Source organism: Phodopus roborovskii, unplaced genomic scaffold (genome assembly GCF_943737965.1).
Source record: "Phodopus roborovskii unplaced genomic scaffold, PHOROB, whole genome shotgun sequence".
Lineage (NCBI taxonomy): Eukaryota > Metazoa > Chordata > Mammalia > Rodentia > Cricetidae > Phodopus > Phodopus roborovskii.
In genome coordinates this window covers 4,231,453-4,245,562 of record NW_026125540.1, presented here as the reverse complement: position 1 = coordinate 4,245,562, position 14,110 = coordinate 4,231,453, and the positions used below count along the sequence as shown (strand labels likewise).

The window sequence follows — 14,110 nt, the reverse complement described above, 5'->3', positions numbered from 1 at the left end:
CTGCATTCAGCCTTCTATATTCATTGGCAGCAGAGAATTGCTTAATAACTCACAAGTGATGTCTGTGTTTTTCAGAAACATCCCCCTTGCAATCTGCATTTCTATGGCCATCATCACAGTTGGCTATGTGCTAACAAATGTGGCCTATTTTACGACCATCAGTGCTGAGGAGTTGTTGCTATCCAATGCTGTGGCGGTGGTAAGTCCACATTAAAGTCATGCCAGTTCAAATTTAGGCTAAGAAGTTGATGAAGCTTTGTAGTGATCCCTCCAAGAGAACGGGTTTTGGAAGTCAGTGATCTTTTCTTGACCTGAATGATAATATTCTGAAAATTTTGAGCACACCTTACTTAGGGTGTATCATATGATAAAGCTAACCTCTGCCATAGACCCTCTTTGTTTCGATTTTAATCTCCTTGAAAACATTTCCACACATAGCTGTTTAGAACTCCATCAGGGTTTCCTTAGAAGGAGGAGTTATTTCCTCAGCATGTCTCTAAGGATAGGTGGACAGTTACTGAATGTAAATAAATGAGGCTTTGATTTGCAAAGTGCAACCCACTCTGCTCATTTCTCATTATAAACTTTTAAAATATTGACTTGAATCCTCTGTCTAAATTATCATTCTAGAAATTCCAGGAGGACCATGGCTATCTATTTCTAGCATAACCTTGGAATAGTGGTGTTGGGGTACTCATAAATTTGGGAACAACTAGGCAATTAAATGTTAAAGAGATGTTGCTGTAATACTTGAAGATGCCAGTGTGCATTGTAACTCCCTAAGAAATATATACATGTAATTCCAAAGCATCCCCCTGAATTTATTTGACAACAGGATCATACTTGTTTCCAAAGACCATGTTGTGAAGCTGCTTTTCTGAAACACAGGCTTTTCTTTTGCTCAAATATTTTAGCTTTTAAGAAAGAATTCACTCATTAACTCAAAAGCAGGAAGGGTGAAAAAATTAAAAGCGTCCAGTGACATTCCCATTCATGAGTGTCAGTCAGTTCCTTTTTACAATAAGATTACTTCCTATCAGCACCACCCATAGGAGATAATTATCTCATTTTGTGTGAACCAATGTACAAGTTCACTGTATGGAAAGGGCTTTGTCCACTGCCAGGCGTGCTATCGGCCAGTGACGTGTATATCTGGTCAGTTGTCTCACCTTTTTAGGCAAAGGGCAGCACTAATTTTTGGAGAGCATAATGGGGTCTGTTAATTGCATAGCCCCAGCTGCATCAAGGGCAATGAAAAAAAAAAAAATCATACACTAAAAAAAAAAAAAAAAAAAAAAAAAAGTGTATCCTTCATAGAAATGTACAGGGCTGGCTGCACATGTGACAGCCGAGAAAAAAATCTCAGAACTTTTTCTACCTTTTATATTTCCTGTCACTTGTCAGGATTAGAATTGTGTTCTAGTTTTTTACAGGAAACCCTGGACAGCTTCCTAGGGTGGGGGAGGGCCAGCTCTATAAACAGGTTCAGCTGGTATGACTGGACTGGAGTGGGGGCAAGAACTGTGCAGACAGACTCATGCGCATGACATAAATGATTAGTTTGTCTGTTGTCTTGTTTTATCGTCTAGCACCAGGGTTGGCATGTGAAACAAATACCTGTAGCTCTTATGAAGGGATATCTATAGCCCATCATAAATAGGTGGCTTTCTGGGCTAAAGGGCAGGTATTGTGCAGAACCATCTCTGTCTCTAATAGTAGAATTTCCGAATTGAGCCTCTTCCTCTGATCAGAGCCAGAGACGTTATACATCATAGTTGATAAAGATTCAGTAAATGGATCATTGCTTTGAAGGGAGAGAGAAGGCGTCTGTTTAGACCTTTGCCCACAGGTCTGAGACAAGCAATGCCATGGTACCTGCTTCTGATGATTGTCTGTGGAGTCAGTTTGACCCTAACCAAAAAGCAGGATTATAAAACATTCACGTAGCACCAGGCTAATAGAAAGTCAAAGAGCAAGTTTGGCCTAAATTGTTTCATTTTATTCCACTTTCTGGGAAAGCATTAATTTGCTTCGTTCTTTCTTTCCCCAGACCTTCTCCGAGCGGCTGCTGGGAAATTTCTCATTAGCAGTCCCGATCTTTGTTGCCCTCTCCTGCTTCGGCTCCATGAACGGTGGCGTGTTCGCTGTCTCCAGGTGAGGGAGTTCATGTATTTTCAGAAACACATTTCTGTTTTAGAGATTGGATGTGATAAGGATAACTTTTAAAGAGAAAAGCAATAGTGCCTCCGAACCTGTTGTTTTTAAAGGAATATGCAAGTTTGTAGCAGATTCAAGTGAAGCATATTTGCTTTTGTCCAGTAGAGGGCGCTGCGTGTCTACACATTGCTCACTCTGGGCATTTTTTAGAGTCTGTCTACAGAGTCTAATAACAGCTTTTATTTCTGGCGATAAAGTCTTTTGTTTTCCTGAAGGTACCACGAAAAAGAGTAAAGTGGAAAGCAGAAATAGCCACCCTACCATCTGTAACCCTTTTGCTTTGTTTGATGGTATGAAATCTCTTTTGTTTTTTTATGTTACAATCTAACTCAGATAGACATGAATGCCACATGTGTGTACATGTGTGTGCAATGCATGTGTGCTAGATTTGGATTGACACTAGCAATTTAGAATTCACTTTACCACCAGCTCTTCGTGTGTAGGAAATCTCCATTCAGTGAGATGTTGCTATTGCTCTTTCTCAAAGGTAACATATGTCTTGAAATGAGACTTAGGATGAAGTCTGCTCTTTGTCTGCAAGTGACCAGCTAAGAGTGCCAACACGTTGAGTGTGAGAAAGATCATGCATGTTGCTTTGGGGGTTTCAGCATATTTCCTTTTTGAATGATTCATTCTATATAATCAACACCTCCCTTGTTTTTCTCCTTCCAGGTTATTCTATGTTGCCTCCCGTGAAGGGCATCTTCCGGAAATCCTCTCCATGATTCATGTCCACAAGCACACTCCTCTGCCAGCTGTTATTGTTTTGGTAATGCACATTAACAAGTATATGTAGACAGAGCCTCACAAAGCCTTTCGCAAGAGAGGGAATGGGACCAGGCATCCTAACCCAGCACTCAGTTGGTGCTTGGCGTACCATGCTTGGGAGGCCAGAGATTTTGCCCTGGCTTCCTTTGACTCTGTGTTTCTGATGTGGAAGGAATGCCCTGTGTATGCCATGCCTTGCCTCACTTCTCTTTCACCTTGGAAGAAAATTGCACGGTATAGTGGGAAGTGAAGACTGTGGCTTCTTTCCTTGACAGACAACCTCAAAGGAAAGGAAAGGAAAAAGCTCAAAGATGCAGTCTCAACTACTGACCAGAGCTCAGCTGAAAGCACACTGTGCAAGCATTACCTGTTGTCTCCTCCTGGCTCTGTCATAACGAAACACACACAGCAGAATTCAAACCGTAGATAAAACACTATGAAATGGTTCTCTGATTGTAACTGAGACCTGTGAGAGCCAACCTTACTGAGAAGAAAGGAAAAGCCCACATGTAAATTGAAGCTGTGGAATTCACTGTGCTGGGAACGATATTTGTGAAATGTGGGATACAAAAGACTGTAAAAGGTATAAGAGCCCTCAAATACCCATTGGCAATGCTATAGTCATTTTTATTTTAGTAACTCTTGTTTTTTTTTCTCAACTGGAATGTGCTGTTGAGAGTGCCCTAGGAAGCACTGAACATTTTTTTTTTCTACTCTGTACATTTAATTTGTTTCAGAATGTTTCCCTGAAATTTCTTTTTAAAGTGCGCACACACTCTGGGAGAAATCTAGAAGCTAACATCACTTGTGGGAACAGGATGTATTATTCCATGAAGAGGGCTTTCATTGAAGCCTCTGCTATCAGTCAAGCACTCCTTGGCTGTTTCACTGCAGAGGTTTGCGCTGCTACTCTCTAGGCTTCGTTCTTTCCTGGTCTTGAAGGTCACATGCAGTTAGCACAAGGGGAGAGTTGACCAGGGGAAGGAAAATGTCGATGTTTTGCATTAAGGAGCCAAAAGATTCACCTTCACGTGGTTGTTTCTCATGTGTAGATCCCAGGAGCATCTCAGAAATCACCTCAGATCATCCCTTGAGTTTTCTAGTGGAGTCTGCATTTAATATTTATGATTGGCATTTACTGATAATTGATTCTACATTGATTTTGTATGACTGAATGTCTGTTTTTCTCTTTTTATTCTTTGGAAATACATTGTCTATGGTAGGGTGAATCTGTGCTAGCCTTGAAAGCACGAGAACCCTGAGTTTAGTCCCCCCAGAATGACATTTTTAAAAATGCTAACATGGTGGCTTGTGTTCATAATCCCAGTTCTGGGGAGGCAGAGACAGAGAGATCCTTGGAACTCAATGGCCAGAGCAGTGCTAGGCCAATGAGAGACCCCATCTCACTGGGTAGAAGTTACCCAAGGAATAACAGGCTGAGAACAACAGCCTAGTTTGTCCTCTGGCCTCCACATGCATTTATAAACATACCAGCATTTATATACAGATGCATATAGATGAATGCACATTGGCGTGCACACACACACACACACACACACACAGGCATACACACAAAACAAAACAAATCAACAGAAAATACTTTTTCTCCTTGTCAGTGAAAAAAAAAAAAAAAAAAAAAAAAAAAAGGAACTGACAGGGTAACAAAACAGCAGATTCACATTAAGTTCCCACCGAGACAGGTGTGAGGACAGCACCCACCAACTGAATCTTAGTTGCAGCATAAGAACACAACATGGAAAAGAAGTTTGTGGAATCTAGGCTTCCATCGGGATGGTGGCTTCTTGTTATAAATAACCATTGGAAGGACACTTAGAATGTTATTGCTTGGTATTGCCTGCTCCTTTTTAGTTCTGTGCACTTACTTTGTCTCCTCTCCTCCACCACCAGCATCCTTTGACGATGATAATGCTCTTCTCCGGAGACCTCTACAGTCTTCTGAATTTCCTCAGTTTTGCCAGGTGGCTTTTTATGGGGCTGGCAGTTGCTGGGTTGATTTATCTTCGATACAAACGCCCAGATATGCATCGTCCTTTCAAGGTAACCTCAACCATCTTGATGGGTTTACATAAATCTCTCTCCTAATACCTAGACCTCTTTTTGTCATAAATTGATGATGGGCAGGTTGGGGGGGGTCCTGTGGTGTATAAAATATTTAACTCTTACAGGAAGCACTTCCTAATATGCTTCACTTAGGGAAAATATATGTATTTTTAAGTATGAAATAGTGAATTCTGCATCACAGATTTTGTCTGTTCAGAACAGACAGTGTTAAGAATTTTTTCATTGGGTTTTCATGCATGACTTGGTGTGTTTAGAGGGTGGAATACTCCTATCTGTGTTCATGCCCAATTGTTGCCACAGCTGGGCTTTACAGATTAGTAAGTGTTTTAACTTGTTAACATTGTAGTAGTTTCCCCTATATCCTCTAAAGCAATGGTTCTCAACCTGGGGAACCTGGAGGCCTTTCACATGGTTCTCCTAAGACCATTGGAAAATACTGACAATTACATTATCATTCATAACAGTTGCAAAATTACAGTTATGAAGTAGCAATGAAAAAAACCTTATGGTTGGGGTCCCTACAACATGAGGAAGTATATAAAATGGTCTCAGCAATAGGAAGGTCGAAAACCACTGCACTAAAGAAATATGAAATAACAAAGGAAGAGCTTGCTGCCAAGTAGGACAACCATATATTATAACCAGCATTTTCCTTTGGGAGGGCTGGAGAGCAGGCTTGTCATCTCCGCAGCCTCAGCTGTTCATAGGTCAATGCCATCTCCCTGTTCGCTTGCTTTTAAGACAGAGCACTGATAATGCTGCCAGTCATGTTATCTGGATTTGTTTCTAATTGTATTCATTGCCACATGCTTGCAGCATCTTTATTAGCTGTTGACTAGGAGTTGGCCTGTTTTATTCCCAGCAGGGCAGGTCATAGTGTGACTCTCAACAGGAAATCAATATTCATGGAGAGGTGTTAACATGTAGCAAGGCCACTGCTGCTCTTGACTGCATGTGCAAATGGGTTCTAATCATAACTATCAAATAACTATTCTTTTAAGATAAAAAATACAAATTATGAGGACACAACGCTGATGTAAGAATTTGAAGAGACCATCCACTAGGAAACACATTTTCCTAGCCTGAGACTTGGTTCAAACATTCTAAAACAAGTTAAAGTTAAGAAATCACCTCGTGCATGAAAGGACTTTGGGAGCATATTCCCCATGAAGGGATACTCCCTTAGCCTAGAGGCAGGAGGGAGGGCCTAGTCCCTACTTCAAATGACTTGACAGATTTTGATGATCCCTCCTAGAGAAGGCATCACCCTCCCTGTGGAGTGGGGGGGGGGGATTGGTGGGAGGGTAGTCAGGGGGTATGGGAGGGATGGAGGGAGGAAGAGAGGGAGGAGAGGTTTTGCTGTTTAAATAGGTTGGGGCCTCCCAGATGGTCATATAACTACTGTCCTTCATCCCTGGTCTCTTGAACTTGTGTGAAGCTGTTTCTTTTGGCTGTGTTCCAGGTGCCTCTTTTCATCCCAGCATTATTTTCCTTCACCTGCCTCTTCATGGTTGTCCTCTCCCTTTACTCGGACCCATTTAGCACCGGGATCGGCTTCCTTATCACACTGACTGGAGTCCCTGCATATTATCTCTTCATTATATGGGACAAGAAACCCAAGTGGTTCAGGCAATTATCAGGTAAGACTTTTAAGCATCTTGGACCCTGCAAGAGACTGTGTTATAGAAAACCCATAAAGGTGCACACATCCAATGTGCAAACTCTTATTAAAGTTTAAAGCTACATGTGGTACAATTGTTACTAAAGTAAATAACTGCATTTTAATTGTGGCTCTAAGGAGAAAGACAGGCAGGTCATTCAGAGTGCAGCCCCTATTGAATCCTGTTGGGTATTTAATTTGGGTAGTTGTAGTCATGGGCATTTTAGAGAATAGCTTCTTTAGGTAGAGTTTCTCTTTCTTCTTTTCTTCCTTCTTTCCTTCCTTCCTTCCTTCCTTCCTTCCTTTCTTTTTTCAGTACCATAAATGGCCTAAACTTTAGTGACACATGATTATTTTCCTGGGTTGAATGAAGTCTTGTGACTATCATAGAATGAAATTGATCAATGATGTGAGATTTCTTGGTGAGTGAAGTGGTTTCCTGCAAGTGTCTTAAAAATCATGGCTACAATACTACCTTGTTAAGAAAAGGGAGCTGCAGAGGGTTCTGGTAACACCAGAAACCATGAAGAGAATAACAGCGTGCATTTCTTGTGTAGTTTTACATGCTTACACATGTGTGACCATTGTCAGTCCACACAACCATGTGAAGTAGTAGAAGTCATTGTCCCTATTATGTAGACTTTGAGTTATGTCACCAGAGAACTCATGTCACTCTTATAAGTCATGTGGATGTCAGTAAAGAGCAAGGGCTTAAACTCAGCCAGTTGTCTTTGATGAAGCAATGCTGAGCCCTGAGGATGGAGGAGAGAAGGTTGAGGCTGGAGATTGAGAGCAGGACATGGGTGATTTCTTCAGTGATAGTGTTGAGATCATTAGCAGGTACAAGAGGAAGTTAAAAGTACTAAAGGTGAAAAGCTGGCCCAACTGCTAGCCAGTCAAAATGTGGAGTAGAAAATGCTCAAGACCATTTGGTAAGAAGGGTGCTTTGGAAGAGCCTTGGGGTCAGGGAGCTTATAATCCCTTTTCCCTCTTCATCATCTCAGATCAATCTCTAAGGACCCATGTCCAAGATTCTGTTTCCACCAGGTGAGGAAGCCAGGGCCCAGCAAGAGGGAGAATTTAGAAATAGGAATATAGAATGTTAAGCCTTACAGCTAGGATTTGAACTCACATTTGCTGGACATCAATACCCGCTGTGTTAGGTTTTCATCACTATGACAAAATATAAGATCAAGAACAACTTAGAGGAAGAAAAACTTATTTGAACTCATGGCTTCAAAAGTTTCAGCCCACAAATCTTCATGGTTTATTGCCCTTTTCCTTTCTGGGACACTTCAGTCCTGGGATTGGCTTCATCACTGCTCTGCCTCATCTGGTGGTCAGGGAGCACCAGATGAGGCAAAGCTGTAGGTGGGATGCAGAAAGCTGCACAGAACAAGAGACTAGGGTTTAAAAAAATACTGTTTTAAATGCAGTCCTTGATCATCTAATTTTTCCAAATAAACCCAGTTACAAATGACAAATTCAGCTAAATACCCATCAATGGATTAATCCCAGTGACCCTTGACACAGGAAGAGCACATTAGCATAAACAAACTTTTCCTCATTTAAATTCTTTTAAGTCTGGTGTTTTGTGATAGTGACATGGGTTAAGTAATATAAAATATATTTTCAAAACCAGTTATGCTGTTGCTTATGGGTTTGGTGAGATTAGAATACAAATTCCTTTTATTGTTTTCTATTTGGTCTTAATTTTACCATGGCTAATCTTAAAACTCCAAGGGAGGACATGAACTTGAAGCTCTACAGCTATGAAATGTCAACAATATGGTCAACTGAATAAGAACTGCAGAATGGCAGCACAGGGTGATATGCCAAAGTGATAGAGGAAATCTCATAAGGCCCCATCCTCAGATGAAGAGCAAAGGGGAAGCAGTGTCTGATGAGAGAAGGAGGATTGGTCTTCTCCCAGGCCATGCCCCCATCCTAGGTGGCCAGCTCAGTCATACCATCAACACTCAATGTTAACATACATGTATATAAAAAGAACAATTAAAGAAGTCATTAATGTAAAAGAGAGTTGTGACATGGTAGGAGTTGGTGGTTAGAGGAGAAATAATGTACTCATATATGATGTTCCCAAAAATAGAAAACCCAAACTGGAAGTCTAAAGGTTTATGGGAAAATTTTCAACAAGTGAGTGTTGGTAGAAAACAATGAAAAGATTTATTTGTCAATTCTCTAATATGTTTCAAGAACATGATCAGAAACCAGCCACTTCAAAAGCACTGTCATGACTCCTTACCAACTGAATTGGCATTTAGCTACTGCAGATTTTCTACCACTATTTCGACTCCAATTTAACTTTCCAGCTGGAAACATTATTCTGGAAGGAAATGCTGCTATTTAAATTAGGATTTCAAGTATAACAGAAATACACTAATTCCCAGAGTACTTGCATAGTCTCTGTATCCTGCAAAGCTGTATTTATTTTTCTATAGGACATATTTAGTTAGGTTTCCTCTATTGAAGACACTGGACTTTAGATCTGAAGGGAGGAGAAATTTTATTAAAGTATTTAGGATTAGTGTCACTTGGCTTCTTGCTACAGTTTAGGGTTGAGTTGTGAGTCATCCTTGAGATTGAAGTACACAAAGAGGCCTTGATCACAAAAGGAAATCCAACTCCTAGAAGAAAGAGCCATCAACCTTTGAGAGGGAGAGAGCATGGAGTGCAGAAAGGGCAAGTTCACCATTTTGTCTGACCTGGAAGGTTTTCTGTCCTTCCCTGCTCAGTCACCCTGTTCTAGCCAGTCTCTCTGACCTACCACTGGCATGCTAGCAGCCACTCAGTCATTTAGATCCAGCAATTTCATACATAATCTTTCTTTGTTGCCATTCTGCTCATGTAATTTTGGAGGCTTTGCTATTTTTTCTGCCTCTAATGTTGTTTTGAACATCTCCAAGGCCACTGACTTTAGTGCCAGCCATTTGTGGAATGAACTGTGGTGGAGGAGACCCACAGTGGTGGTTCGGTTCTTGGGGATGCTCTGACTTCTTGCCAGGGACACAGCTGTTCTGCTTTAAACTGTAATCATGACCACGAGACTTTGTCTTTATAGACGGCTTGAAAGGGACTAGGGAAAAACAACAGTCTTCTATAATTCTGTTTGATTTTCCTCTTAAGCGTGTTCTTGTAGTAAAATAAAGAAAATTCATAATACTTATTTCTACAGTAGTAACAAATATTTTTGTAGCCGTTGGCCAAAACAAACCACACAGAGACAAAGAAAGAGCATCTCGCAGCACTACTGGACCCTTCCTCTAAAGACATAATTCCTGTTAGAGAGAAAACCCCGTGTGAGCTTGGAGACAGGAGAGCCCTGCTTGAAGCAGTTTGTTCAGTAGTCTAACATCATGTCGCTTTGCTTTGTCTAGTTTTTATGTTATGCTTTTGTTTTTTTAATCTTAATACATGTGAATGGATTATCCCCGGGAAAATGTGACAGTCTAACAAAATGTACCTGGCCAGGACTGTTTCCAGAATGTATAACCAGACATCATTTGGAAACTGGTGCAAGGCTAGTTGGCACAAATTAGCTAGGGAGTATTCCTAACCTCTTAGCCCAAGGATGTGAGATTTCTAGAGATTTGATGAATACCTCTGGCCACAGGATGCCAGTGTTGAACCACTTTTCTGGTTATAGCATCTCAATAGCTAGAAGGAAGCACTCTCTTAAGGGGGTGGTCAGACACGCAGAACGATCCCCCGGTCTGGAAGAGGGCAGTTAATTCTTTTGCTTGATTGTTTATATGGTTTATTTATCTGCAGACAGGCAAACTTCCCAGGGGAGAAGAAGGGAAAAAATTCCACCTGACATGTACAGTTACACAGAGGTACTAGTACGGCCCTGGAAACTCAGGCCAGGGTTAGTGGTAGTCACTGAACTTGGTAGCATCTAGTTATCCATCCAACCTGACCACAGCTGAGGTCTAGTAGACTGACTAGCAGCCAGCCCCTCTTGCTCAGGTAGAGATAGTGAGCCAGATATATTTAAATAAAACCTTTAATTGTAAAAACAAGCAAATGAAAAAACAACTCTGGCTGACATGAGCAGAATGCCTACAATCTATCTCTGTAGACAGCAGGCTTACAACTCCAGAGCCTAAAAATATGTGTTTCCCAAAGTATATCAAGATAGCTTCATCTGGGACAGGCCATTGAAAGCTGGTTAATGCATCTGCAGATGTTCCCCAAAGGTTAGAGTGCACCTTTTTCATTCATTAAGTTTGCCTATATTTATTAGGAGCTCAGAAGATATTCCACCTGATAAATGTCATGCATGTGAAAGTATTTGAAAACCCTTCTTTAAGGAAACATATTGTTATTTTTAATATAAGTGCTGTGGCAGGTTGGCTTTGAACTGCTTCCCTAGCTCACTCAATCTTGACTGCTGCTCCCCTGTGGATACCAGGTGTGATGAGGTGAGTGAGATTTTGCCAAGTCAGTTGTTGTTCCAGTTTATTTCAGGAGTAGCAAGGGGACATGAAAAATAAAACTGAAAGCACGGCATTGCTTTAAGTACTATAGGCTGTATTTATGGAAAACTCCAGCTGTAGGTCATTGGCTCGCCTTTGTTTAGAGAGGCAGTGATATTGATTTATTATCATGTGGCCACTAATCTTTCTGTGAGTGTGAATAGAATATATGGCACTCCAAAGCCAAATGCTCTGCAGTGTTTCTAGAAGCTTCCTTGCCTCCACTGAGCAACCGTGCTAGACCCACTGTTATAGGACAGACAGCTTGGCTTCTTGTCTGCCTAGAAAAATCAGCTTCTCCATAATGTTGATAGATAATTTCCCCATAAGTCTAGTTTCATAGAATAATTTTCTCATGTCCTTATCTGCAAATATGGGGTTTGATTGTTGCTCTCATGGCAGAGTGGACTGTTAAAAAAATATAGTTTGTTTAAGGCTCATATAAGGTTTAATTAATTTGAAAATACTATACATAAACCCTTTACAACAAACACAGGATAAACAAAATAAATAAATAATGTGCCCAGAAAACTTCCTGAGGGAATATGACTGTATTTGTTACTTTTCTTTATGCTGTTACAACATATCTGAGAAGAGGCAACTTAAGGGAGGTGGGGTTGCTCTGGCTCACAGTTTGAGTGACTATAGCCCATTGTGGCAGAAAAGGCATGTCTGTGGGGGTTTCTGAGTGGCTAGTCACACTATCTGCAGTGAGGGGGCAGAAACCATGTAACAACCCATAGAAAGTAAGGCTGGGTTGTAGAGTCTCTGTGCCAGCCCTCACATTCTTCAGTGAAGCTGCACCCCTTAAATCTTCCATAGCCTTCCTAAATAGTACCAGCAGATGGGGACCAACTGTTCAAATACATGAGCCTCTGGGGGACATTTAGCACTGAAACCACAAGATCAGAGAGTGAAAAATGAAAATAGCTTTTTACAATATTTGCAAGGCCTGTTAGAATGAGTCATCAGAAAAGGGAAATGATTTGCTTCTGAACCTTTAAAAGGACAGAACCTGGGGTTTCTAAGATTAGGAGACGTCTAAAGTTGTTCTATGGGGGTTGGTGACAATGAGCAAATAAGAATGTCCCTGAAACTATCACCACAGAGCTCAGTGCTCTAGGGCCATGGGTAAAAAGTGTCTATAGAACTAATACAACTCAGGGGTTCTTATATTTTAGTGTCTGTTACAGTGACCTCTTTCTGGGTTAAACCATCAGCTTCTAAATTGGAGGCTAAGGATTAAAATTGAAACAAATTTGGAATTGTGGACAACGATTAATGTAAATGTTCTAATGACCAGACTTTAATAACCCAGATTAGTCCAAGTTTCTCATTCTATTTATGAGACAGACAAGGCTTGATAAACATGGTAATTTAGTCAACAATACTACAAATTAGATACTGGAAATAATATTCTTCTCCCAACTGTCCTGAGAAATTGGTTGTCATCTCCTTGTGAAAAAAGAACAAACCCATTTTGAGCTGAACATGAAGCATATTTGTAAACATTTACTTGTATCTTGGTCCCATTGCCTCAAAATATTTTCAGCCTCTTTGTTCATAAATAAATGTTCTTATTTGAATGCAAAATATTAATATATTCTTACTGAGGAAGCATCATGGGAAGTTGTTTAAGTGACAAGTAAATTAATTGAGCATGATAAGATTGTAATGAAGTAAATAATTCTTGAATGTGCACTACAAAGAAGGTGGTGGGCACTCTCAGTATTCATCTCCAAATAATTCACATTTTGCTATTTTTATGCTGCTCTGATTTTCATGCATTTTAATCTCTCCTTATTTCTTTGTAGACAGAATAACCAGAACATTACAGATAATACTAGAAGTTGTGCCAGAAGACTCTAAAGAATTATGAACACCATGCATCAAAATCTTGGCCATCTGCCCAGGACTGAGATACAAAATGGATCTTTATTTCAAGAAATCACAACTTTGGTGATGGACTAAAAGAACCGGTCATTTCTATTAATTTCTTCTAGTGTATTCAAACTAATTTCTGAGCAGTTTACTGATAATTCAATGTATTTACAGAAAGCTAATATGCAGATCATACAGTGAGGCAAGTCTGGTGTTTACCCGTTGAGGTAAAAGAAAAAGACAAAGGGCATCACTGGAAACTGGGGTGTGATTCTCTGCAACATGTCTTATGACTGAGAATCTTCAAATAGAAGACCAAAGTGTTTTCTGTAAACATAGCTTTACCTATTGGGACATCTTTACTGTGAAAAGTGTTTTCTATTTTCCTGAAAAAAAAAAAAAAAAAAAAAAAAAGAAAGAAGAAGTCATAAGTCATTATTGTGGCAAAGGGCCAGAAATAACTCTATATTACATAGATAGACCTTGGATTGTTTTTTCCTTTAGTGACCAACATGGCTGTCACTTATCTTTCAATGGTTTATACTCAGAGCATCAGAACAAAAGATGGGGAGTAGCGTGTGTGTGTGTGTGTGTGTGTGTACATTGGGATTGAACTCAGGGCTTTGAAAAAGTCAGGCAAGCACTCTACCATTGAGCTACAAACACCAACCTTAACTTTCTTGAATGCATTAAAGAAGCATTTCTTGAGGCTATTATTTATGAGGCAATCCTAGGAATAACAATCATGGAGAATTTGTTAGGTTAAATATGATTTCACTTATTATTAGGAAGTTTGGTGTTTAGAATGTCACTTTGTTTCCATCCCGGTTCTTTAGTTCTAGAAAATGTGTACTTTTTGGTATTACATCCATAGATGAACCACCTCTCTGGAAATTTTAATCACTACAATACAATATCAACCTGGGAGAAATTGTCCATGAAACTCTAAATATGGGGCTTTATCTCTATAATCACATTCATATGCAGTGTTAGTAATTCTAAT

General features: G+C 40.1%; 1 protein-coding gene across 2 annotated transcripts in view; it reads left to right on the top strand.

Annotated features, from left to right (window-relative positions):
- Positions 1 to 13,347, top strand: part of Slc7a11 (solute carrier family 7 member 11) — a 77,383-nt gene extending 64,036 nt beyond the window's left edge. The window contains exons 7-12 of one of the 2 annotated variants that reach the window (XM_051176906.1): positions 76 to 199; positions 2,051 to 2,154; positions 2,890 to 2,986; positions 4,894 to 5,043; positions 6,530 to 6,707; positions 13,041 to 13,347. In XM_051176906.1, coding sequence (XP_051032863.1) covers positions 76 to 199; positions 2,051 to 2,154; positions 2,890 to 2,986; positions 4,894 to 5,043; positions 6,530 to 6,707; positions 13,041 to 13,105 — 718 coding nt within the window. In that variant the 3' untranslated portion in view covers positions 13,106 to 13,347. The remainder of the gene's footprint in view (positions 1 to 75; positions 200 to 2,050; positions 2,155 to 2,889; positions 2,987 to 4,893; positions 5,044 to 6,529; positions 6,708 to 13,040) is intronic. The other variant, XM_051176907.1, reaches the window with a different exon arrangement.
- The last annotated feature ends 763 nt before the right edge of the window (positions 13,348 to 14,110 follow it).